This window comes from Herpailurus yagouaroundi, unplaced genomic scaffold (assembly GCF_014898765.1).
Source record: "Herpailurus yagouaroundi ecotype Mexico unplaced genomic scaffold, PumYag 250, whole genome shotgun sequence".
Classification (NCBI taxonomy): domain Eukaryota; kingdom Metazoa; phylum Chordata; class Mammalia; order Carnivora; family Felidae; genus Herpailurus; species Herpailurus yagouaroundi.
This window is the reverse complement of record NW_024412467.1, coordinates 24,541,473-24,565,314: the sequence shown is the minus strand read 5'-3', so window position 1 is coordinate 24,565,314 and position 23,842 is coordinate 24,541,473. Positions and strand designations below refer to the sequence as shown.

Below are 23,842 nucleotides of genomic sequence, written 5' to 3'. Positions count from 1 at the left end.
CTTTCTTTCTTTCTTTCTTTCTTTCTTTCTTTCTTTCTTTCTTTCTTCTTCTTCTTTTTCTTTCTTTCTTTCTTTCTTTCTTTCTTTCTTTCTTTCTTTCTTTCTTTCTTTCCTTCCTTCTTTCTTTCTTTCTTTCTTTCAAATTCCTTTTTAAAAAGTGTTTATTTTTGAGAGAGAAGAGAGAGAGAGATAGAGGATCTGAAGCAGGCTCTGCATTGAGATCACAGGGCCTGATGCGGGGCTGGAGCTCACAAACCATGAGATCATGACCTGAGCTTAAGCTGGATTCTTAATGGACTGAACCACCCAGGCACCCCTCATGGCCCTTTCAGTGGGAGTAGGGAATCTATTGGAAATGGACCTGTTGTGTCAGTACCTTAGCTGAACCATTCTGGAAAGGATTTGGGGAAGCTGGATCAGTAACTGAGGTGGCCAATATTTCCCAGTTTACTCAGAACTTTCCCATTTTCAGCATGGCAAACGCTGTGTCCCAAGAACCCCCTCAGTCTTGGGCAAACTGGGATGGGTGGTCACCTTATCAGTCATGGAGACTGAACTAGTAATAAAATAAAATACCTAAGATATTTATAAACAGAGAACAATGCAAAAACCATGGAGCTCTGTGACCTCATGTTCTAAATCAGTGGTTCCCAAAGTGTAGTCCCCAGACCAACACCAGCATTGCCTCAGAACATGTTGGAAGAACAGATTCTGGAGCACCCTGCCAGACCTAATGCCTCACAAGCTCTGGGGATGAAGCCCAGGATTCTGAGTTTTAACGTGGGTGATTCTGATGGTCACTCAAGTTCAAAAACAACCACTGGTTTAGAGCATACACAAAAGTTAGACTAGATGCCAAGTAAAATGGAAGCAATGAAAGCTCATGAGAGAAAACTTTTTCCTTTGAACATTTTCATTCACTTCTGATTTTTTTATTTTTTTTTATAATTTTTTTTTCAACATTTATTTATTTTTGGGACAGAGAGAGACAGAGCATGAACGGGGGAGGGGCAGAGAGAGAGGGAGACACAGAATCGGAAACAGGCTCCAGGCTCTGAACCATCAGCCCAGAGCCTGACGCGGGGCTCGAACTCACGGACCGCGAGATCGTGACCTGGCTGAAGTCGGGCGCTTAACTGACTGCACCACCCAGGCGCCCCAACTTCTGATTTTTTTTAAATGCTTATTTACTTTGAGAAAGAGAGAGAGAGAGAGAGAGAGAGAGAGAGAGAGAGAGATTGTGTGTGTGTGTGTGTGTGTGTGTGTGTAGACAGAGAGAATCCCAAGCAGGCTTTGTGCTGTCTGCACTTGATCTCAGGAACCGTAAGATCATGACCGAAGCCGAAATCAAGAGTTGGACTTTTAACTGACTGAACCACTCAGGCTCCTCTACTTCCATCTTTGATTATTCAAATTGAATGGAGAAAATGCTAGAAGAGCGCCTTCTTCTCCCTTGTTCCATAGTAATCCAGTATTACTTGGAGATTATCAAGTGTAAAGTATCTCCAAAAAGTAACATACTGACAAGAAAGACATCTTTAGGGACAAGTCATACATATTACATCATCTGTGGCCACATGTGAGTGCTATTTATTCATGTGTTCTAAAAAGAAAAGGGGAGACAAAGAGATCCTCCTCCCAGCCCGGCACACTAGAATCTAGTTTCCTCTCCTCAGCTGGTGCTCCAGGGCCTGACTCCAGTAATAACAGCCTCCTGGGGAGATTAAAGCTCTGGCAGACACAGCTTATCTTGGTTAATGTATACTTTAGCTTTGTGTATATATGCACATATACACACACTGCAGTATTTATAGATGATATACATGTGAAATATTACTGGAGATGAGGCCTGGGATGGGTGGGCAACACCTATGAAGTCAGGACTGAGATCTTTTACGTGCAAACTCAATTTCCCTGAACTGCCCTCCACCTGTGTGGTAAATACACACATGCATCTGTATCAGGAAGAGTCTTCTGTGTCCAGAAAGAGTTGAGTATTTTGTGATGGCCTCTTTTATCTGTGGGGATTTTGCTTATTAGAAAAAATACATGGAATCACTCATCTCCTGACTGTGGAAATGAGATGGTGGGGAGATGAGCTGACTCAGGACTGCTGCTTCAAGTTAGGTCGACAAAGTGGGGTTGAACTGGAGAAGATTGAGCACCACAGCACCTAGCACAGAGAAGGGCAGCGTGCTGGCACCTTCAAGGTCTCATGTCTCCCGTGTGTACAACCTGGGACACAGGGGAGTGTTCTGGTGCAGGTGCCACCTCTGCGGCAGCCTGAGGCCTGGTTTCCTTTTTTTTGTGGTAGGGGTGCATATTTCCTTGGGAAGGAGCAGATAAATTACTCCTTAGGATTGTGAATGCTTTCTTGTCACCTGGCCAAATGGAAATTCCAAAACTATTCTGAGTAGACAGTGACACTAGGATTTGTGCACATACTTGATAACAGCCTATGATAATGGAGTGATAAAAACTCTCAATCCCCATTTTCATGTGAAACTAATGTGTACCTCATAGTTAGGACCCTCAAAAACCATCAACCCCCTGTGCTCTATAGGCTGTATCTATTCTATGTGTATGTCTATGTATTATTTAAAAAGCACAGATCCACACTGTGTTAACTAAGAGAAGTTGCCCTGAGTGTTACAGAAGTGTGGTATTCTGTGCTGCTCTTCTAGTAAGGGACTAGTCAGTTTCTTCCGTAAGGAAGAAACAGAAGAGAGAAAAGGAAGATTGCACGTCAGGCTGGAAAAATAAGCCTGGGGGGTTATATTTTGAGAATGGAAAGAGAAATAAAGAAAATGGGAGCTGGGAAAATAAAAAGAAGCCAGAGTCCGGGGCTGAGGAGGGCCCTGGGCCCTGGGCAGCTTGGAGGGGCATTCAGAAAGGCCTGGACCCTGGGAGATGTGCTGCAGCGGTGGGGGGGGGGGGGGCAGAAAGGAAATGCTGCAGTCAGGGAAGTGCAATGTCCTTCCTTGGGCTGCCTAACAAATTCCCACAGAGTAGCGGCTTGAAACAAAATATCCTCTTCCAGTTCTGGGTGTTGGCAGGGCTGGTTCCTTCTGGAGGTTTCAGGGGAGGACTGGTTCCCCTGCCTCCTCTGGCTCCCAGGGGCCACTGGCATTCCTTGGCTTACAGCTCCTTCCTCACATCACTCTGAGACCTGCTTCTGTGATCACAGTTCCTTCTCTGCTCTGATCATCCTGCTTCCCTCTTATAAGGACTTTGTGATTCAGGATAATCTCTCCATCTCACAACCCTTAACCTGATCACACCTGCATGTGCCATGTAAGGTGGCACAGGCACAGGTGCTAGGATTAGGATGGGGACATCTCTGGGAGCCACTATCCTGTGACCCACGCAGACCATGGCACACTATGCATTCGCCATGTCTCCTGTCCTCCCTGGTACAGCTAAGGAGCAAATACACCTTCCCTGTGCACAGAAACTGGCTGGCCTGAGGCAATGAGGCCCAGGTGGGGCCCAGAACAGTTCACATGGTCCTCCACCTGTGTAAAAAACTTCTAAAGGTTAGTTATTTTTACATTCTTCTCTACAAGGGAGGCCCCCAAATGTGTAAACTGTCCCCATTGTCTATTTTATCCATCTAATCAAAGACTCTCAGTAGAAAAGTGTTTAATTTGAAACACAGTTGATCCTTGAAAATGCAAGGTTAGGGGCGTCAACCCCTCCTGCAGTAGAAAATACAAATGTAATTTTTTATTCCCCCCCCCCCAAAGTTAACTACTAATAGCCTACTGTTGACTGGGAGCCTTACCAATAGTACATACAGTCGATCAACGTATATTTTATATGTCATAAGAATTATATACTGTATTCTTACAATAAAGTAAGCTAGAGAAAAAATAGTTAAGAAAGTCATAAGAAAGAGAAAATACATTTATAGCATTGTATAGTATTTATAAAAAAATATCTGCAGGTAAGTGACACACGCACTTCAAATTCAGGTTGTTCAAGGGTCAACTGTACTTTGTATTTAACAGTGTGGCAGAAATTTTAGATTGCTTAGAAATGCAGGCAACGAAATACTTCTTTAAGGAAAAATCCTCATGCTCCTACTAATTTATCTGAGTATGAGAATTTTTTTTACTCATTTAAGGAAACTTCTCACTTTTATTTGCAACTACTCTTGGAAAGTTCTTTTTTGTTTATTTATTTATTTTGAGACAGAGACAGCATGAGCAGGGGCAGAACAGAGAGAGAGAGAGAGGGAGATAGAGAAAGAGAGGGAGAATCCCACGAAGGATCTGCACCATCTGCACAGAGCCTGGTGTGGGCTCAAACTCGCAAAACTGCGAGATCATGACCTGAGCTGAAATAGAGTCAGATGCTTAACTGAGTGAGTCAACCAGGCACCCCTACTCTTGGTAAGTTTTTATTTTTATATCTGAATTTAATTACTATTTCTGGAAAAACATCAGTAATTCTCTCATTTCATTTTCATACAGTCACAAAAGTTATCAGAAGAAAATTAAAAACAAAAAATTTGATGTACAGATCAAATGGGGCTCCCTAGTACTTCTTAAAGCAGGAGGGGAGGGGAGAGCCTGGAGTACATTTCATAAACTCTAATTATTAGTTTCTTCCTGGGAGCAGGGGTAGGAAAAAAAAGCCTGTTTATAGTCTTTTGGCTCCTAGTACTCTGAATTGGCTCCTAGTACATTCTGAATACAGTCTGAAGCTGCATAGGAAGGATTCTATATCACATTTTAAATTCTTATTGGTGGCTCAAATATGGTGACTTAAAGACCGGACATCAGGGGCGCCTGGGTGGCTCAGTGGTTGGGCGTCCGACTTCCACTCAGGTCACGATCTCGTGGTCCCTGAGTTCAAGCCCCGCGTCGGGCTCTGTGCTGACTGCTCAGAACCTGGAGCCTGTTTCAGATTCTGTGTCTCCCTCTCTCTCTGACCCTCCCCCGTTCATGCTCTGTCTCTCTCTGTCTCAAAAATAAATAAACGTTAAAAAAAAAAAAAAAAAAAAAAAAAAGACCGGACATCAGAGATGTTGATTTGAGAAGAAACACAGCAACACCATAGGAGAATGGTATCTGTTTTTTGTGTGTTTTGCAGAAGTGAGCGCTTTTGTCTGATGCATGTTCTATACAACAGATGGAGGCGCTAGCACAAAACTCGCCAAGGCCACTCCTCTCCACCTGTGGGTCGCGTCCTGCAGGAGTCACTGTCCATCACTGGACTCCAGGTGCATATATGCCCTAGATGCAAAAATCCACCCCAGCCTCGGTCTTGAAATCTGAGACTATTACTGTATTTTAAAAGATAACTGACAAACAGCAGCAGGAGTCAAAGAGAGGGGTCAGTCGTAACTTACCCTATTCATAAATCAGAATAGCAAAGTATAGGATCCTGGGCCGACGCTCTGGTGACAATGCCAGAGAAATTGGCTGTGGCCCTTTAAAAGGAGGGCAGTCGGGAGGGTGAATAGTGATGTTTAGGTTTAGGAAGCTTTAGGTGATCAATTGTGCAATGACTAGAGATGCTCCTTCACATATTTACAGTTCATTTCTTTGTTAACTCCATTTTCCCTCCCTCCTTCCATCCATTATAGTGGAGTACATCATTCTGTCCAAAGGGATGAACTATATTTGTTAAGCTTTGGATTATAATGAACTAAGTGACCTTCATTCTTCACAGAAATTGTATTTATCATTCAAAAACACAGGTAACCCTTCTTTCATTGTGAATGTTTCAGGTATTGTTTTCCCATGGCAAATGAAATAAAAATGATGGAAGTCCTGTCTTTTGATTCCGATTTCTCTAGAAAGCACTCCTTCCATACCTGATTACTCCCTCCTGATGGGTTTTCAGGTCTAAAACCCACCTCTACTTTGACAGTCTTTCCTTCATCGACAGAGTAACTTCTTCCCTTAATTAAGGCAATTTTTGAGCATAAAGATACGTCTGTACAATTTAAAGAATATATATTCAAATTTATAAGAAATTAATCTTATTTTCTCTTATGGTCTTTGTCTTTGTGAAACAGAATTAAAAATAAGATAATTTATTCCATTCCATTTTCTTACATTAGGCCATTAAGTCTAAGGTCAGTGGGGCAGAAGTCTTATTAATTTTAAATTATATGTACATCTATATAAATACTTATAAATGAGTTTCTTCCTTTTCACACCTCTATAAATATTTCTTCCCTTTCTATAAGCTTAAAGTAATGCCTTAAAATGAATTAGTTTTACTTACCTATGATGGATAAGACAAATAATTTTATTTGAGTAAAACATGTTCTGATTCAAAGAGAAAGGGTTTTTCCAAAGTGGCTAAAAGCAGGTTCACAAATGTAGGAGTTTGCCGTTTATAGGGAGACCTGATGTTATGAAATGTCAGATGTCCAAGATTTTTGAGATGGGGGTGTGAGAGATTCTTTTAAAATGACACATAGCTCTCTGGGGTATTACTGAACTTGAAATTGGAATCTCCCCTTTAAGACCAGATAGACACTGAAGAAAGGTAACACAAGAGCTGTTTTCTCAGCAATGCCTGACTTAATGTCCTGTTTTAACAAGAGTAGCCTGGGTTTGACTTTTTGTAAAGGTATACGTTAATCCAGGCACTGATAGGGAATCTTTAATAGAATTAAAGACATTTAGGGCAGTAGAAACTCCTGGTCTGGCTCCTTGGTTTGACAGGTGAGGACACTGAGGCACAGCAAAGCTAGAAAAACACACGGTAGCAGAACCAGGACTAAAACATTATATACTTTCCATTCTTTCCCCAAAAGCTTGATTAAAAATACCCTTTGCCCACTTAAGAGGTTAATGTACTGACCCCTTTCTTAACAACACTGATCCTTGTTATGTTTTATAATTATATGTGGGCGGTGGGCCAGTCCTAAGGAGCACTAGAAAGGGTAACACTAGATGTACTGAATCTTGCTCCTTAGGGAGGAACAAAAATGCCTCTGAGAGAAGCCACAATGAAGACAAACACCTGTGCATTCGTTCTTTGTCATTCTCTGTTCCCTCTCCCCATCCCCTAGCCAAGGTGTTATTAACAGCACTGTCAGTCACGGTGGCGTCAGCCTGTGGAGTGGGGAGTGACAGCCTTTAAAAGCTTCCAGGGGTAAGTTTCTGCAGGTTTCCAGGCTGATGCCTTTAAGCCATAAGCACTCAGGGTCTTAGAGCTCAAGAACGTGGTGTTGCAGATAACCACACAGCCTCACTGCCCTGCTAGTGACCCTGAGGGAAATCACTTCTCTATGAAAGATAATTTCTTCTCTGTGACAACACCACCCTGGTCCTCACTGAGAAAAGATCAACTGTGTTGACTTATGACTGCTGGTTTTTGACATCACTATCCTTGGAGGATTTCCTAACGCAGTTGGACAGGAGCCCAAATGTGCGAAGACAGGTTGAAGTGATGAACATAGCGCATGCCCCAAGTTATAGCTGCAGCGGTGCATTTTGGTTGAGAAAGATGGAATCTTTCCTCAGCACGACAAGGAGAGTGCATGTGTTGTGGATTCTTTCTGTGATAGCTGCTCTTGAACAACAGAGCTGGCAGACATGCAGGGCATGGAGGGGGAAACTGTGAGCAAGTACAGAGTCCTGCTTCCCTCCCTCTCCCTCTCGTTCTCCCTCTCCTTTCCCCTTCCTCCCCCTCTCTCTTACCTCCAACTCTCCCTTCTGCTTCTCCCTCCCTCTCTTTTCCTCAGGGAGAGCAGACATTTTAACTGATAGTTTGTAAATAGTGTTAAGGCAGGCAGTTGCTACCTGAGTTCACCTTTCTTATCTCCAGTTCCATTCCAAACTGATAATGCAACATATCTGAACATGTCTTGTCATACCAAAAAGGAGTCTGTAGCTCAAGTATTTAGGAACTTTCATTCACAATTTTCTTAAAGATTGCTTTTGCATATGGCTTTCTCTGTACTGGGTAGAAATTCATTAATTGCTATTTTGTATAAAGACATACAACCCTCTTTACCACACCTGGTAAGTCAGTGCACAGCAAGCCAGCCAGTCTCCCTGGGTGTGTCTGTCGGCACCTCTGTGGCCACACTCTGCCCCAGCAGGGAGAAGAAAAGGAGACACTGAAGATCCTCCTGGGCATCACACTGCCATTCAAGAGGCCCAAGACAGAACTGTGGTTTTGAGCATCTCATAACCCTCCCCTGGTTCACAACGAGTGACAGAAGCTACAATGCCAAGGCTTTTTTATTTTTTTCCCCATTTGTGGTACTGTTCAGTTGTGTCTGTCTCTTCCATAATTTGATGTTTAGATCCAGGTTTAGGCCTTGAACATTTCTGTTCTCCTTTTCTTTCACTTTTGATATACGCTTCTTGTAAAAATGAGTTTAAAAACATGGTTCTCCCACGTGAGAGATGTGTTTCTGAATGTTGGTGCACCCTGACTTTTTTTTTTTTAATTTTTTTTCAACGTTTATTTATTTTTGGGACAGAGAGAGACAGAGCATGAACAGGGGAGGGGCAGAGAGAGAGGAAGACACAGAATCGGAAACAGGCTCCAGGCTCTGAGCCATCAGCCCAGAGCCCGACGCGGGGCTCGAACTCCCGGACCGCGAGATCGTGACCTGGCTGAAGTCGGACGCTTAACCGACTGCGCCACCCAGGCGCCCTGGTGCACCCTGACTTTCTAAGGCCCATCACTCACAGTATTAATTACCTATCATCTGTCAGTCACAGTGACAGGCACTGTGAAGATACAATAGCAAGACAAGACATGGTTCTCGACTCTAACAAGTTAATGTTTTTGCTAAGGGGACAAGATAAACACTAATGATATAATCAGCCAACAATACAAGGTTGTCTACAAGGATTAAATTCTGTGCTTCTCCATCAAAAGGAAAATGAACATTACAGTGGGTAGGGTGAGCCTGAGCAAAGGCACAGAAAATTCCAGGAGGGGGCATTTGTAGGGGTGAGGGGACCACCCTGCCTGGTAAAGAGGATATGTGGACCAACAGGAAAATGTGAAGGCTGGGCAGACTAGCGCAGGCTCCATGAGATAGGCAATTGGGAACCACTACAGGTAACAGGCAAGAATGTGCTTATGAAGAAGGAAGGTCGAGATGGTTTGCTGAAGGAAGAGGATGAGGCAGGGAGACTGCCAGAAAGAAACTCAGGAAATTAAAGGAACACCCCAGAGAGGAAAAGGGCCTGGATAGATGGATGGGGAAGATAAAAATATCTGCCTCATAATGTTACTGAAAAGACTCAATGAAAAATGCACAAGGTGTGCTCTGCATAGTGACTACTTTATAATATGTGCCCAGTAAATACTACGCTAGAACTATTGTGCTTATTATTATTTCCATGTATGAGAAGAAAAATAAACAAACAGAAAGTGAATAAATAAAACATAGCCCTGCCCGCATGCTTTGTGAACTAATATTAGGGCTATCTGTCTATGAAAACCATTCTTCTGTCATTTGAGAGGGGTTGATACACATTTGTTCAACCTAAAAAGTATCTCTGAAACAGAATTAAAAAAAAAATGTTTATTTATTTTTAAGAGAGAGAGAGAGACAGATTGTGAGCAGAGGAGGGGCAGAGAGAGGGACACAGAATCCGAAGCAGGCTCCAGGCTCTGAGCTGTCAGCACAAAGGCCAACAACGGGGCTTGAACTCACAAACCGTGAGATCATGACCTGAGCTGAAGTTGGACACTTAACCTACTGAACTACCCATGTGCCCCTGAAACTGGATTATTAAATGGCTTTGATATTAAAACATTTAATGATAAAACTCATGGTTAAAATGCAGGACAATGGGGATGCCTGGGTGTATGTGTCTGGCAAGGCACTGGGTATACAAATGGAACAAAACACCTTCCCTATACTTACAGAGCTTAAAATACTGTGGCGGAAAGAGATGCAGAAACCAGCAATTAGGACACAGGTGTGCAATTCCTTATGCGAAAGCTTTGGGGAGCATTGTGGAATTGAGATAGTTTGGCTTCCAGAAAGACAACATGACAGATGTAGCACACACAGGTGAACGTTGCCCTGGTCTGTCTGGGCCACCCTATTTATACCTGTCCTGAGGTTGCATCTGGCCAGTGCCCCTTTTTTACTGTCAGAAATTGTATGGCGAATACAGTTACCCTAATCCCATCTTTCTTAACACTCCTGGCAATGCCTGAGAAGCACCCCATAATCAAACGCATTCAGATTTCTTCAGCAAAATTAAAATCTCTTTAGCAAAAGAGGTGTGAAATTATGAATATTCACACTAAATGGTATAAAGACAGACTGTAAATAGTCCTTTGTCCATTCAGGCCAGATTGTGCTGCCACGTGGGTTATGAGAAACATTTGATTTTTCCAGAGCTTTCTGAACTTTGAAATCCTGGGCAAGAGGCTGTGGGCTGTGTAGAGTGGTAGACAACACCTTCTGATAAGTGCAGGCATTACAGAAGAATGGCAGAGGGAACACTTTGCTCAGTGTTGGGAAGTTGAGGGAGCTTCCCAGAAGAACTACTGGTGAGCTTGAGACCTGAGGGAGGAGGAGAGTTAGCTGAAGGAGCGTTTGGGAATGGGGTGGGCAGAGGGAAGGGATGTCATATCCTGGGAGGTGGCATCCCCAGTCACCCCAGGGCTGGAGCCAGACAGTACCAGAAGGGCAGGCAGTGAGGCAGGGAGGCCATTGTAAGCAAAGGGGCGCATCTGGAAGGCCTGAGGCTGGGAGGAACAAGGTCAGATCTTCACTTTCAAAAGAAGATTGTGGCAGTTTTGCACTGATAACTCTGAGGAAGGGCCAGGGAAGGGATGAAAGCAGGAGGTGAAGCTGGCTGCACTGGAGGGGGTGATACACTCAAGGGCCCTTCAGGAAGTGGGCTCAAAGGTTTGCTAGATGTAGGAGGCCATGAAGAAAAGGGTGAAGCCTAGGGAAACATACAAGTTTTCCTGTTCACTTTTTCTAACCTGAGGCCCTATGAAAAATACTTGTCTTTTTCCTCATGCTTTTCTTTATGTTAACTGATGAGAACATCTCTGGGATCTGTGACTGACATTTTTTACTTTCCATTTTAAGGTAATATATGTTCATCAGCAAATATTTAGAAAATACAGGACATTAGAGGGAAAGACCCCTTAAAGGTCTATCATCAAAACACAGTCAGTGTTAACATTTGTGCTGGAAAGAGGCCTGAACACAAGAGAAGTCTGAAGAATGTGGCTAAATGATTATTTCCTTCTAACTTTTTCTTACTGTTCTTATATGGTTGCGATCATACTGTTTGTCCATTTTCAATACTACTTTTCTTTCAACGTTTTTTTTTTTTTATTTATTTTTGGGACAGACAGAGACCGAGCATGAACGGGGGAGGGGCAGAGAGAGAGGGAGACACAGAATCGGAAACAGGCTCCAGGCTCCGAGCCATCAGCCCAGAGCCTGACGCGGGGTTCGAGCTCACGGACCGCGAGATCGTGACCTGGCTGAAGTCAGACGCTTAACCGACTGCGCCACCCAGGCGCCCCAATACTACTTTTCTTATTCAACATTTTATCTCAAACAAGTCTGAATGAATGCAGCTTTTAAAGGCTTTGGTGCCTTATGTCAATTTGAAGTATCCTACACAATTATCTTTTATGATTGAATATTATGCTGTCCAACAGATCTCTAAGCCCTAAGGAAATTATTTTAAAGAAAAACACTCATGACAATATTATAGGGAAGGCAAGGAAGTGTTTGGCATCTCTTACTAGGTCCTAGCTTCTAACTTTCCAAATTCTCTTGCTGTCAGCTGAACTGGGCATGGAAACATTTATAACTGGTGGTTTGTGGATAGCAGAGTAGTATTTTAGCAGTTAAATGAATCTCAAGTTTCAGTACTTCTCCAGTGTTGTTTACCCAAAATTTCAATATTATTATTGGTTGGGAATAGAAGGAATTAAAATTACATCTCCATTGTGCCCACCAGAACCACGTCTCTGTTAACCATACTTTTATGTGACTTCAAGAAAGCAAAACCAACTTATAAGGTTTTGGGGGTCAAAACATGGGCCAAAAAGATTGTGATTTTTCAAAATACCTATCTTTCCATTCATCTATCTATTGCTGAAAAATACTTCTGGGTCTCACAGAAGGAGGAGAAGAGACTTTAAAGATAGGCTGAATAGCCACGAAGTTCAGACAAGTAAAGAGAGGACAACTTTCTTAAGGGCTCTGTTCCAGAGCACCGTTATCTTGTCCAGGAGGGAGGTACTGGACCGAAGTGCCCTCTGTGTCTCCCAGGGCAGCCGTCAGAGTGACCACACACAACTCTGACTACAGGAACATCTGTTGGGCATCCATCCTTCCCTACCCATCCACCCCACTCTTCCCGAAAGACCCATGTCATTAGCACCTAGATTTGGAATTCAGAACGAGTGCTTCCATAGAAAAACAATGTTATATATGGTAATTAAGTACAGTTAAAATATTTTTATTAGTGTTTTCAATACGTTATTGGGAAGATAGGTGTTTGTTGGGCAGGGCTGGGCCCTAATATTATTTAAAACATGTGTTATGGGAGGAAAATCATTTTGAATATGAACTCTGTTACTACACTAAAGATTTCACAAAATAGCCTATGCCCTTACTTGTGACAGAGGTAATTATATTTTCTTAAACATTTTATGGAATAAGGTGTAAATAAATGAAATAAGAATAAACAAATACACTGTTCACCCAATTTTAATGGCAGAGAGAGGAAATAACCAGAAGTGCCAAGTGGGAAAGGTACCCATCCACACCTTCCTAAGGCCTCAAGGGCCATAAAGAGTGAGCCATTTGTTCACCATTCACAGAAAGTGTGTGAAACAAAACATGGCATCCTTATATATCTCACAGGTAGGGAGGAAATAACTAGAAGGCTATAACTCTGTAGATGCTGGAAATGTCACTCTTTTGCATTCCCAGCAATCTGTGGGGCATGTTCAGAGAAGCAGAAAGGTGGAGGAAGGGGGAAGGGGGGCCTGAGGAGTGGGCTTACAGTCGGAACCCCTCTGGGGGCATTGTCGGTACAGTGACAGTGACAAGAACAAACATGCCACATGGGGTGGGTCCAAATCTGAACTGCTCAGGGATAAAGAAGTAGCTGTGCAATGAAGTATGATAATAATAATACAGTTTAGATATGAAGAAGGTGTTGGGGAGAAAGTCCCATTGCATCAGATAAGTGGTCCATAAAATGGTTTAGATATTGGCAAAAACAGGTTTGGTTTCCTCCTAAACTATGGCTATTATAAATCCTTTGGTATATTCCTTTAAAAATTATTAAAATTATTAAAATATTCCTTTTAAATTAAAATCTAGTAGTCTACTCTAAGAATTCTAAGGGCACATTAAAGAAAAAATAGTGACTGCCAGGTGGGCTTTTGGGCCTTGCTAACATTCCCTTGAGCCCCAGGGGAAGAGCAAAAAGCCACTAGGGTCACATCTTATTATGCTGTATCTCGGTGGCTTTGATTTTTCTTTTAAACCTAAACCAGAAGCACTCCTCAAAAAGACTTTTTTACATGGTAAGTAAAATGTGAGCCAGTCACACATTAAAAGGACAAAGAGCCATTGTCAGGTAATATGGTGATGCACTCCAGCTGGGCCATTGCCCCTCCCACTTGTAGACAATTCTTCAGAACCACTGGGGGAGAGCAGCTAAATGAATAATGCTCTCTGATGGCCTGTGAATGGTTCACAGTGCTTCAATTCTGCAGGTAGACAGGACAGGTTTACGTCCTCTGAACATATCACTGGACTCTGCCTGCTGGGTTTATAGTTTCAGACCATTAAGTAGGTGCAAACCCACTCACTGCAACAAAGAAAAGCTGCACTGAGAAAAGGCCAGGGAAGACCTTCACAGAATCACAGTGCCAGCCACCCCTTCTGGTGCCAGAGCTGAGGGGACCTTGGCTGGAACAGACCAAGAGCAGGTGTCCCTGATGGCCAAGGGGTAGAAGGCAAAGTTTTCAGGTGACCTAGGACATATGACCCTGGAGAAAAGGGGGGTAAGGCTTAATGGGGAACCATAGCCCGGAAACCGGCTGGGCCACTACCATACAGTATGACCTTAGGCAAGTCACTCAGCCTTTTGGTGTCCCAGTTTCCCCATCTGAAATGATGATGGAGAAATTAATGCTCCCCAGGCACCTGGAAGAAATAACAATGAAGTTCTGTGCTGGAGAAATCAGAGATGCAAGACAGCAGAGATTGGTCACAGATTCAAAATGGCGGCAAAGGCCAACGCCAAGCAAAGTGATTTTCTGCCTGTTACTCCCCCTCACCTCACAGGGCCCGGAAGAAGCACCTGATGTTTTTAGCTGATTTTCACAACAGCAGACAGAAATGAACAAGTATTGTGGGCCAAGACCTTGAATCTTGCTTCCTAAGGCAAGAACTTGATTCTCTGAGCTGCCCTTACATGCTTTTGAGACACTGCTTATGTCAGAGAAAAAAAGGGAAAAGAGGAATTTGTCAAGAAATTATGCTCTAACTAGGATTTAAAGTTGGGACTGAGAGTTACGTTTCAAAACCAGAACTTGAAATTTGGGGGTGGAGGGAAAATGTCCCTTCTCTCAATGAAAATGGACTTTAGTTGTAAATCTGTCTAGCTCAACTAGGGCAGAGCACCCAAGAATGAAGAGTTTGCATCTCTAGCAACAGCCTGTGGCTTAACTGCAGAATTATTTCTGGAAATAGTCAATAAAAATTACATATGTATATAAAACAATAACATAAAACTCCAACCGATATAAACTCACTTAATGTAAATGACTTTGGATCTTAAAAAACTGTTTTTATATTGCCTAAATCCCTGAAGTCTGAGCCCATGATGTACCTGGAAGCTTCCCAAGAGTCTCTGCTTGTCAACACTATTCCTGCAGAAGTCAGGCTGTTTACCTCCACCATGCCTGTCAAATTGACTTTGTTTCTAAATACTCTACTTTATATTCCCACCTTCCATCAGACAGGAAAGAGCATTTGTATATGTCCATATTCCTGAAAAGCCACATTATGCCTGAGGATACAGCAGATATATTCATCAACTTGGTAAAGAGAATCATTTAAAAGCCAGTCAGATTCTGTGCAGTGTGGACTGAAGTTCCTGTTGGCCACATGGGTTGAGCTGGGTAGAGGGACTGTTAATATGGTATGATAAATGCCATCATGAGCATTCAGGGCTAACATAATGTGGTATCCAGCAAGCATCTGTTGGGTGGCTGTGCTGGATAGTCACCTGAAGAAGTTGTCTTGCAAACCTGGTTCAGTCCTTCATCTCAGTGTTTACAAATACCTGACACATTTCCTCTGTTTATAATTCTGTGACCATGACCTATTCTCTAATCCTCTCCAACACCTAGAAACAGACTCCAGGATCAAGAGAGAAAATTTCAAGAATTCAGAGGTTTGGGGCTTCACAGCAGATACAGAGGAGGTCGACTAATTCAGCCAAATTAATTCAGATTCCTCGTTAGAGAGGTTTTCTTTGATAATAACCACATCAATTTATACTAAGATGGTATCTTTGGTCATAAAATGTTAACATGTTTCACAAACATTAACTTAGCCTTCTAGTACCTCTGTGTAGGTTAACATAATCACCCTTCATTTAGAAGACAAGGACACTGAGATGATGTTAAGGTTGTAGATAGCTAAACATACAACCTTCTGAAGCTGCATTCTATCTCAACTCCTAATTATCTAATCAGAGTGTGTTTCCTTGGTGTTTCCTTTGGATGAATAAACTAATATCATTGTCAATGGTTTCCATAAAAAACAATAACTGCAAAAACACATTTCTAACCTATTATCTATAGTGGGAGTTGAGGCACAAAATGTCACCTACACAGACAGAAGTTCCAAAAGAAATAATGACTTATCCCCTCATGTTTAAAAACAAATACATGCTTTACTTTTAAGTCTGTGATGCAGACCACAAAATATAAATGAATCAGAAATGAAGTTTAGCTACCTGGAAAATTTATAAAGATGGAGGAAGGAGGAAAGAAAAGAGGTTGAATTATTTTAAAAAAAGAGCAACATCATGAAAATGCAGAAAAGGAGAGGAGAGTATTTCTAGGAAGCAATGGGTTGTTTAGTTTGGATTTCAAGATTGGTGGGTAGTGAAACAATATAAATATTCAGCTGGGGAGGGTTGAGGACAGAGTGATGTGAATCAAAATGACTGACAAATGTACATCAACATATGGGGACAATGATGCAGATGTGTGAAGTTATTTCTGTTGCAGAAAGCTGGAAGGCAATGGTCCTTACATCCATGCTTATCCCAAAGTGATGAAACAGTATAAGACTATGCAGAACCGAGTCACAAATGTAAAACTGATAAATTAGAAGAAATATGCCCATAGTAGATGCTCTAAATGGACAAGAAACTGAATTTTGTTTTATATTTTTCCAGACAAACCCAAGTGCCAGGAGATTAAGCGCCACCCTTTTCATAAATACATTAAAGAAAACCATGATTAAAACTACTCTCTTACCTACCACTGTCCTTATGGGATAAGAAATGTCCTGGTTTTATGAATGGATTCTAGCGTTTTATCTTTTCAGTTCCTTTTTGGATCAGTTGGTGGTTGCTCAGCACCATATGTGATGACTGGGTGCGAGCCTTTGCCGCTCCTGGGCACCCACCACCCGCCCACACTATGATCAGATGTGTGGGCATTGTTTGTTCAGCGTCTACTCCCTTAGGCTGCACTGCCTCCCACTACCCTCCCTCACCAGCTGAAAGAGGAGACAATGCATTGGTATCAACAGCCATCCCACCTTTAGGGCGAGTGGGAGGTGCTGATTCATGAAGAGAATATTTCATATCACCAATAGAAAAATAGGCTTTAGATCCATGGACTTCCCTCCCCCCAACCTTCACACTACATTTTACAGATGTGCCAAACTGTGAAAATGGCTTCTCTCTCATCTCAACCTGGCAGCACGCAAAACAAAGGCTTCAAAAAAGAACTGTTTTGATCTACATTCTCCCTCTTTTCTGATCCATTGATCCACAATTTTTAGCAAGAGAGTCATACTCAATCAGACCCACGTTTCCTCCGTTGGGAAACACAATATTAAAAAAATTATATTTTATATACTTGTTTTAGAAAGTAGGTCTGAAGCTTATTCCATTGCATCTGACTGTATTTTTTACCAAAATGGCTGCACAAAGAGGAATACAATGCAAGCCTTAATAGGAAAATCTTCTCTGTGAGTCCAATGCTTATTTCAGAATTAAAAAAAAATATTGTTCTAAATGACTATTACCTTTCTTACACAATCATATATTTAAATTTTAGTCTTCATTTAAAAAAAAACACAGGAAAACACTGGAGGTTTAAGTGAGGGGGAGATAACATGCCATTAGGTTTCTGGTAGACTTTGGCTCCACAGTTAAAGTACCAGTCATTGTAGTTATTTACTGATCTATACTTATCACTTTTTTATTCAAAAAGTTTTGGAGATGAAGTAGCAGAGGAACACATGCAATGCACAAAGCCAAAAGAACAGCTGAGCGTCTCTTATGCCGTATAATACTTTGCTCAACACATACAGTCTCAGAGTAGGGAAAAGAAAGATGGTAGCTGCCACCAGGGCATTTCTTATTAGCAGTTCAAAACTGAAAATGCCTCTGTTTGGCAGGTGTACTTTTCTTAGTTAGAAACAACCTAGCATGCCTTTTGCATATGTGATGCTATTGGTGCACTCCCTCCAAGATTTCAAAGACAACAATAAGGTTTCTCACATGAGCAGTGCACAGCAGTGTACCCACAACACACCAGATGGATGCCAAAGGGACCTACTCTAGAGTCAGTCTGTAGTAATATCCCCATTACCAGCTCTTCCTATTAAGAGGCACCAGTACACAACTCTGGTGGGTTGGAATGGGTTAAAAGCTTATTTGAGATGGTCTGAATTGCTAAAGAAAGAAGTTGCAGGGACTGGAGTAGGGAAATAATCAGAACCTCTGGAAAAAAGAATTTCAGAAAAGATGAAGAAAGAAAGAAGGCAATATCAGCAAAAAAATAAGAAAGAAAAGGGCAAGAAATAAAGAACTCGTGAAAGGGGGATATATAGAGATGAAGGGATATAAAAGGAAGATGAATTTTGTTTAAAGGTTGGATGTACAGATGTAAGCCATGAATAAACCCAATACTCATCTTGTAGTAGAATTTCAAATAGAAAGGAAAAGAGGAAAAATATTTTTATACTTTTTTTTCTCCTTTGGAATTTAGTTACAGTTTATTACAGTGTTGGAGTAATTTTGTTTATACCAGAGCTGGTTGGAAAGCAGGAGAATGATCCTTTGATGTGGCATACATGCATTCATTAATTGATCCCCTTTTATGTACCAAGTACTATCCAAGGCCATCAGATGTCATTCCTGCCCCCAAGGTCCCAGGTGGAAATGACACATCACATTACAATGGGACAAGTGCTTCATAAGAGGTTAAGTGCTAACTTTGCCTAAAGAAATAAAAGGAGGCTTCACCAATGGGCTGACATTTGTGCAGGGCCTAGAAACTAATAATTCATCAGTTTTTCAATATGCCCTTTGAGACTGGTGGGAAATATTCATTGTTATGCTACAGTGGAAAAAACAGAAGGAAGGAGAAGTTCGAAGCTTTGAGATTTATAAAAGTGAGAGGATTGGGAATAAAAAGTGTTGAGAGTTATACTTTTAAATTTCTAATGCTAGCCAGTAGAACAGATTCAAATTACCACCGCACTTTCTTATAAATTTTAGAATTTTAATAAGGCAACGTAACACTCACTCTCTAACCTTCCGAAGCTAAAACGAATTCAGAAACAGATTATTTCAGAAGTTCAACAAGTGGTTCTAGAAGATCATTTAGGCACATTTTCTCTGCTAACATTTTTCCAAAAATAATAGAAACAACTTGAATCTAAAATGTATAGTGCCTTTCTAATACCACTCCACATAGGATTAATTTCATTCTCAACAAATTCCCTGTAAGATCGGGAAACATTTCATGATAAACTTGAATATTTGGGGAAAAAAAACCTCGCATATTTAGATTGACCTTGGAATAGCTGTTAAGGACCCATGTTTATGAGATAAACAAAATTTCTTGTGAAAGTAAGGTCGTCTCTATTCTTGACTTTGCCTTTTAAGCATTAAGACAGCTGTGAACTGTTTAGGAATTAGTCTTGAACACAGAATTTAACTAACATCATAGGACACGCAAGGGGCACTCTTCTAGAATTTAAGACAGTTAGGGGTCAGATGCCATGCAACACAAGGCAGATTGGTGGTCTTGGAAAGAATAGTGGCTACACGGAGTTTAAGAATGATGCATGACTGATGTTAAGACCCATGACAGGAAGAAAAGAGAAGATGAAGTACAGGAAGACAAATACAAGAAGGTAAAAATAAAGAAGAAGAAATAAGCTAGAAATAAAGGAGGAGGAGCAGCTGAGCTGCTGCAGACAGGCTGGAGGCACAGCAACATGGAACAGAGGATGTGCTGGGCACAAATGGAGGCTGGGAAGGAGAGTTAGTGGTGACGGGCCTCATTATTGCTGTGCTGGACAGGTTCTCTCTGCACGACGGGCTCCCTGTCTTTTGTCTCTGCAGGCCCCTCTGGTTCATTTCCTGGACACCTCCTGCCCCAACCTGGAGTGTGTTCTCTCTGTCTCTCAAACCACAAGTCTTTCCAAAACTCTACTCTAAAGCTCCTATTCTTTAGGAAGCCTGTTCTTATTCCTTTGCCTACTGTTCCCTCAGACTTAGGATGGTTTGTCCTCATAGTTGCTCAAGTGCATATTAGTATTTTGGTGGGGTTTTTTTTGAGTACGTATATTACTAAACTTTAAAATGACAATTAACTAGAGTCCCCCATTTCTTCTTTCTTCTCCAAGTGATAAATAATGTGTTTTCCAAACAACAGAAAGCACTGTGATCCAGCAGTGGGTCAAAGTGATTAATTATTCTCTGCCAACTGAATACCCCACAGCCCAAGAACCCTGAGCCTCCAGAAGGAATACAGCTCCTTCAACACCTTGATTTTAGCCCAGTGAAACTTAATTCAGACTCCTAATATCGAGAAGTATAAGATAATAAATCTGTGTAGTTTTAAGCTGCTAAGTTTGGGATAATTTGTTATAGCAGCAATAGGAAACCAACACAGATTTTAGACTGTAAAAGTGACATCTAGCTCGTTGTAAGAAGCAAGTACAAAGATAGGTTTCTGCAGGAAGATTTCTGAGAGGGGATGGAAGGGTGTGGTTGGCAGGTAAATGGAGCACTATGAACATACATGATGGCCTAATATATTCTCTTTGGTGGCTGCTCTCTAGACTGTTAGGGATACTTACATTCTAGGAGTAGTCATAGAACTTGCTAGATCTCAGGATCTATTATAGGTTCTGGGAATACACAGTTTAAGCAGAGTAAGAGGAGAGGGTCCCTAACTCATCTCCTTTAACTTTCACTGTGACCATCATTTCTGCCACTGGATCAAGAAGTACAGAGCTGGTAAGTAGCAAATAATCCTTTCTGCATGAAGTTATAGATGCAAAACAAAATAAAGATTTAAATAAAAGAAAATCTCAGGAGTTGATAAGCTCAAAGTATCCTTTCAGATGTCTCTTGATAACTAATGATTTCACAGCAGTGGGTGATGATGATAATTAATCATGATGACAGTAATAAAAATGGTAATATGCAGCACAAAGTACCTTATATTTATATAAGCTCTTTCATCTTTAAGAATTCTAAGATGCTTTGCAACCTTCCAGTACATATCAATATGAAATGAGGTCTCTGCTTACATCTGAAATTCAGTTTTGCCTGGATTGATAGGTAGTAATCATCTGCCAGTTAATGGAAACTCCTTGATATTAGCTGGGTAAGGAGCCTTGAAGGCAGGGGATAATCATCAAGGATGGCAGACACTTTAGTCTGGCTCTGCAGCTCTTAGACACAAACGTTTGATTGGTGAATTCTGTGACTTAAAAAAAAAATGTTTATTTATTTATTTTGAGAGAGAGAGAGAGAGAGAGAGAGAGAGAGAGCGAGCGAGCAGGGTAGGGGCAGACAGGGAGAGAGAGAATCCAGGCAGGCTCCACATTGTCAGCAGAGAGCCTGACTTGGGGCTCCATCTCATGAACTGTGAGATCATGCCCTGAGCTGAAATCAAGAGTCAAACACTTAACCGACTGAGCCACCCAGATGCCCCAGAGTTCTGTGAATTCTTAACCCACTTTTCCAAAAATAGGTTTCTGAGGCTTATCTCCTGAAATTCAAATTGCCTGGCTTTGTGACTAGCTCCCTGTTCATGCTTTTCTCTCCTCTCACCCACCATGCTCTCTTTGGGGTGTTCATCTCAGAGCTTTAACTCTTCCTTTTGCACAACTACCCTGTCTAGAGGCCCTGTCTGACCTCTTTTCTTTACACCAGGCCTCCAGCTCCAACTCCTGCTTGATATTGCCATGTGGATATCCCTAAGGCACCATGACTGTACCAGAATTCCTCAACACCTCCCACTGCAAACGGAGTCCTCTTCTTATATCTCTGATGTGAGTTCTGGCATCATTATCTCTCACCTACTTCACGGTTCAGCCTCTACTCCAGGGAACCACCTTCAGTTCCTGTCTGTCATCCACATGTCACTATCCAATCCATACCTAATCCTGTGGTCACCATCTCTGCAATGTCCTGGCATTTGTCACTGATTTTCTCACCTCCGCTGCCCTGGTTCAGTTAGCTCCTTCTTATACCTGCACTAGATTGTCCCAATAGCTTCCTAGATGCTCCTCCTCATTTGTCTGAGAGTTACCATGGGACAAGAACCTTATCTCATCCATCTTCACATTTCTCACAGAAACTAGGACTAGGACTTATCTCCATGGTAGAAATTCAGTAAACATTCTCTTTTAATTGAATCTCTAAGACCGCAATCATATAAGAATACTTTATTTTATATATACTGATATATTCTGGAGAAGCTGAAGGTAAATAAGAGTTATATTTTAAATGTATACAATGAGCATACTATTTTTAAAAGATTCTGGTAATAAATCCTGAAATTAGATAATCTTTTAATACCTTAGAAACCTACTTATTTCTAAGTTTAGATATTCTTTAAAAATTTTTTTTTTAATATTTATTTATTTTGAGAGAGAGATATAGAGTGCGAATGGGCGAGGGGCAGAAAGAGAGAGAGGGAGAAGGAGAATCCCAAGCAGGCTCAGCACTGTCAGCACAGAGCCCGATGCGGGGCTTGCACCCATGAACTGGGTGATCATGACCTGAGCCGAAATCAAGAGTCAGATGCTCAACTGACGGAGCGACACAGGTGCCCTTAAGTTTAGATATTCTTACGCCAGCTTTTCATGAAGCAGTGCACTTCTGATTTATCCAAGAAACCAGCAAATTTATGACAGCATTACAAAATGTACAAACTGGATTTTGCTATTAAGGACAGCACCTATACTGAACAGTGGCTGAATGGAACTAGGTATTTACCAGCAGGCCAAGCACCTAACATGTAATTATCTAGGAGGCAGATCAGAGCTACTAAGTTAGACCATCAGCTGTGGATACCAAATTGGAGGTTTCTGACAAAAGCAGTCAAATGAATTCTCAACATTGCTAGTAGATGTGACAGTGAATGAAGAAACCAGTCTGCCATGAACCAAGGGCATGGAGAGTGAGGCAATAGAAGGCCTAGGGTAAGATAAAGATACATAGGGGCCAAGAGTAAATGTACATGGACTAAATTTTGGTAGACCTGGAATACTTGGAATATTTTTTTCCTCAGTGAACAAAGTGCTGGGGAAAAAAATCAAACTTGGTAAGGAATAATTAATCTTATTGAGAAGATAAAGCAGAATAGGGTGGAGGAAGGAAACCATAGATAGATTTATCCATGAAATCTCCATGAATAAAGATTTTTGTATTTATTTTAGAAGATAAATATAGCTTGATACAACAGGAAAAACACTGTCAATTTGTTTAAAAAACAAACAAACAGCAAATGGGGATTTCTAAAATTCCAAAATACAGATCTCGCTGGCTGGATGAAAATGAAGAGGGAACAGGTGATCACACCCATGATGGATGGGCCTCCCGTAAGTAATTCTATACTTTGAGTAAGCTGCATCAGGGCTAGCTGAGGTAGAAGCTGAACTCAAGTACTAATAGTTCTTCCTAAGAAAAATAGCTGCAGAAGCTAAAACAAATTTCTAAGATTTTGGAATTTCTTTTGTAGATGTCAAGAGGTCAACACTGTAATTATAAATGGGGGTAGTCATTAGCTGGACAGCTTTTTTTTGGGGGGGGGAAGTACAGATTTTATAGGAATTCCTAATTGGTGCAGAGAAAAACCCCCATCTATAGAAGGACATCAGAGAGTTTTTAGGACAAATACAAAAAATATTTTTAAATAAGATAAAGTATATACTTATGTATATTCATATAGATTTTATGAATCATTAATTACATTGTTCTGATCAGGATCTAATCATGAAAACTTTCAAGGAAAAATAGGATGTTGGGGGCATTATAGTAAGTACCCAATTACTATTTCATTAGATATGAAATGCTCTCGAGGGGGGTAGCAACCAAGGAAAGAACACAGGCTTTAAGAGGAATGTTATATGCCCCTAGGGGTTCTGTATGGGATCCTATGAAGTATGGAAAACATACAGTAGAATATTTGAGAATCAACTGAAGAGACTGAAACTTAAAGCTCCTTTGGTTAAATCCAAGGAAGGAAAAGGGCAGGAAAGGTCAATGTGATTAAGGAAGGATATAAAGATTAGTATGAGGAGCCTAAGAGGGAGGCTTAAAATATATAAACAGTGATT

The 23,842-nt window shown here is 41.3% G+C and overlaps 1 protein-coding gene across 3 annotated transcripts in view; it reads right to left on the bottom strand.

Annotated features, from left to right (window-relative positions):
- The window catches only part of GMDS (GDP-mannose 4,6-dehydratase), a 638,647-nt gene that overhangs the window by 68,990 nt on the left and 545,815 nt on the right, over positions 1-23,842 (bottom strand). The window contains exon 11 of one of the 3 annotated variants that reach the window (XM_040460740.1): positions 15,899-16,249. The exons of the other annotated variants lie outside the window; for them this stretch is intronic. Within the exon in view, the coding sequence (XP_040316674.1) occupies positions 16,231-16,249 (19 nt within the window). The 3' untranslated portion in view covers positions 15,899-16,230. Of the gene's footprint in view, positions 1-15,898; positions 16,250-23,842 lie in introns of those variants that run through there. 3 annotated transcript variants of the gene reach the window in all.